At 61.9% G+C, this 1447-nt stretch overlaps 1 protein-coding gene across 1 annotated transcript; it reads right to left on the bottom strand.

Moving 5' to 3' along the window:
• Positions 1-159: 159 nt before the first annotated feature.
• Positions 160-484, bottom strand: EMIHUDRAFT_257636 (hypothetical protein; the record flags this gene model as incomplete). Its single annotated transcript, XM_005763137.1, has 2 exons — positions 160-240; positions 389-484. The coding sequence occupies 2 exons, from the start codon at positions 482-484 to the stop codon at positions 160-162; spliced, it is 177 nt and encodes a 58-aa protein (XP_005763194.1).
• Between the last annotated feature and the right edge of the window lie 963 nt (positions 485-1447).

The raw sequence follows: 1447 nt of genomic DNA, 5'->3' as shown, positions 1-1447 counted from the left end.
TGGGATTCGGCGTATTGCGGCCACGCTATCACGCCTTGCGACAGCCTGTCGGCGCTGCTGACCGTGCCCTGCTGCACAATTGATCACCTCATAGCTCCTGAGGGAGGGTGTAGAGGATGTAGAGTGTAGAGCGCTGTAGAGCTGTAGAGCTGTAGAGCTCTACATCCGCCGCGGGACGAAGCGCCTCCGTTGTAGAGCGATGTAGAGCGCGATTTTGCTGTAGAGTTTGTTGTAGAGGCTCTACAGCCAAACCGCCGGGAAGGCAGTGACTCAAAGAGGTCGAGCCGCGCTAATGGGGTGTCTCCGAGCTTACTGGAGCTCTGATGGACAGCCCTGACTATCCCTGACACACAGAGAGTCACTCCGACGGCACACAACACCCTATAACTGCGTCATGACCAGCCTGCCATGTGTCGCCGGTGCCGCATTCGTCGCTGTGCTTCTTTAGCAGGCGGTGGACTGTCGGCTGCGAGGACGGTCGCATTTGCGCGAGGCGAGGCGAGCATTCAGACGCGTTGCATGCGCCATGACTCGCGCCAGCGCGTGCGGGAGCTCCTGGCTGAGCGTTGAGTCCAGGCGAGTTGCGCTGGCCACTACATGTATCGCTACGCCGAGCCGAGCTGACGCGCCGAGGCGCCGGCCAGTCGCAGCCGTGAGGCATGCCATAGCAGCAGAGGCACCTGCCACCCATTGGGCGGGCAGACAGAAGGCCAGGGCAGCACTGGCAAGTGCAACGCGCCTCATGTCGGAGAGCGACCGTGCCTCGTTCGCCGCTTATGATGTAGAGTTTGTTGTAGAGTTTTCACGTTGTAGAGCGCCTCTACATCGCTCTACAACGGAGGCGCTTCGTCCCGCGGCGGATGTAGAGCTCTACAGCTCTACAGCGCTCTACATCTCTACAGCTCTACAGCGCTCTACACTCTACATCATCTACACCCTCCCTCAGCATAGCTCGCGGCCTTAGTATCAAGCATTCAGTGACGACCTGATCGTACGGTCAGTAGGAAGGTGTCCTTCCAACGTGTGCACGCTTCTGGCGCAATGCGCGTCGCCTCGGATTGGCTGCTGGCACTCTCGAGGCTATGCCTACGCAGCCTCGCGCGCATGGGCAGTCAAGAGGGACCATGCTGCATGCACCTTCTCAGGACAGCAATTTTTCGCTTCGCTGCTTGGCCTGGGAATAGGTAGGTAGGTGGGGCACGGAGCCTGGCGATTGGCGCCCGCAATAGGTAGGTAGGTAGGGCGTTTTGGTGCGAGTCATAGCACAGACCCCCTATCTGGGTAGGAGCCGGAACCCAGGGGCCTGGCCTCGCCGCCGCCGCCGCCGCCGCCGCCGCCGCCGCCGTCCGCCGCCGCCGCCGCGACGTCGTCCGCTGACGACCCCGTCCGCGACTGCTCCCGCGCCGGTCGCCAGGCGCTAATTTTTATCGTGAGCCGCCGCCCGACT

The sequence above is a fragment of the Emiliania huxleyi genome (assembly GCF_000372725.1).
Source record: "Emiliania huxleyi CCMP1516 unplaced genomic scaffold EMIHUscaffold_6475, whole genome shotgun sequence".
Lineage (NCBI taxonomy): Eukaryota > Haptophyta > Isochrysidales > Noelaerhabdaceae > Emiliania > Emiliania huxleyi.
The sequence above is the reverse complement of the archived record's forward strand: the minus strand, read 5'-3'. Positions and strand labels throughout refer to the sequence as shown.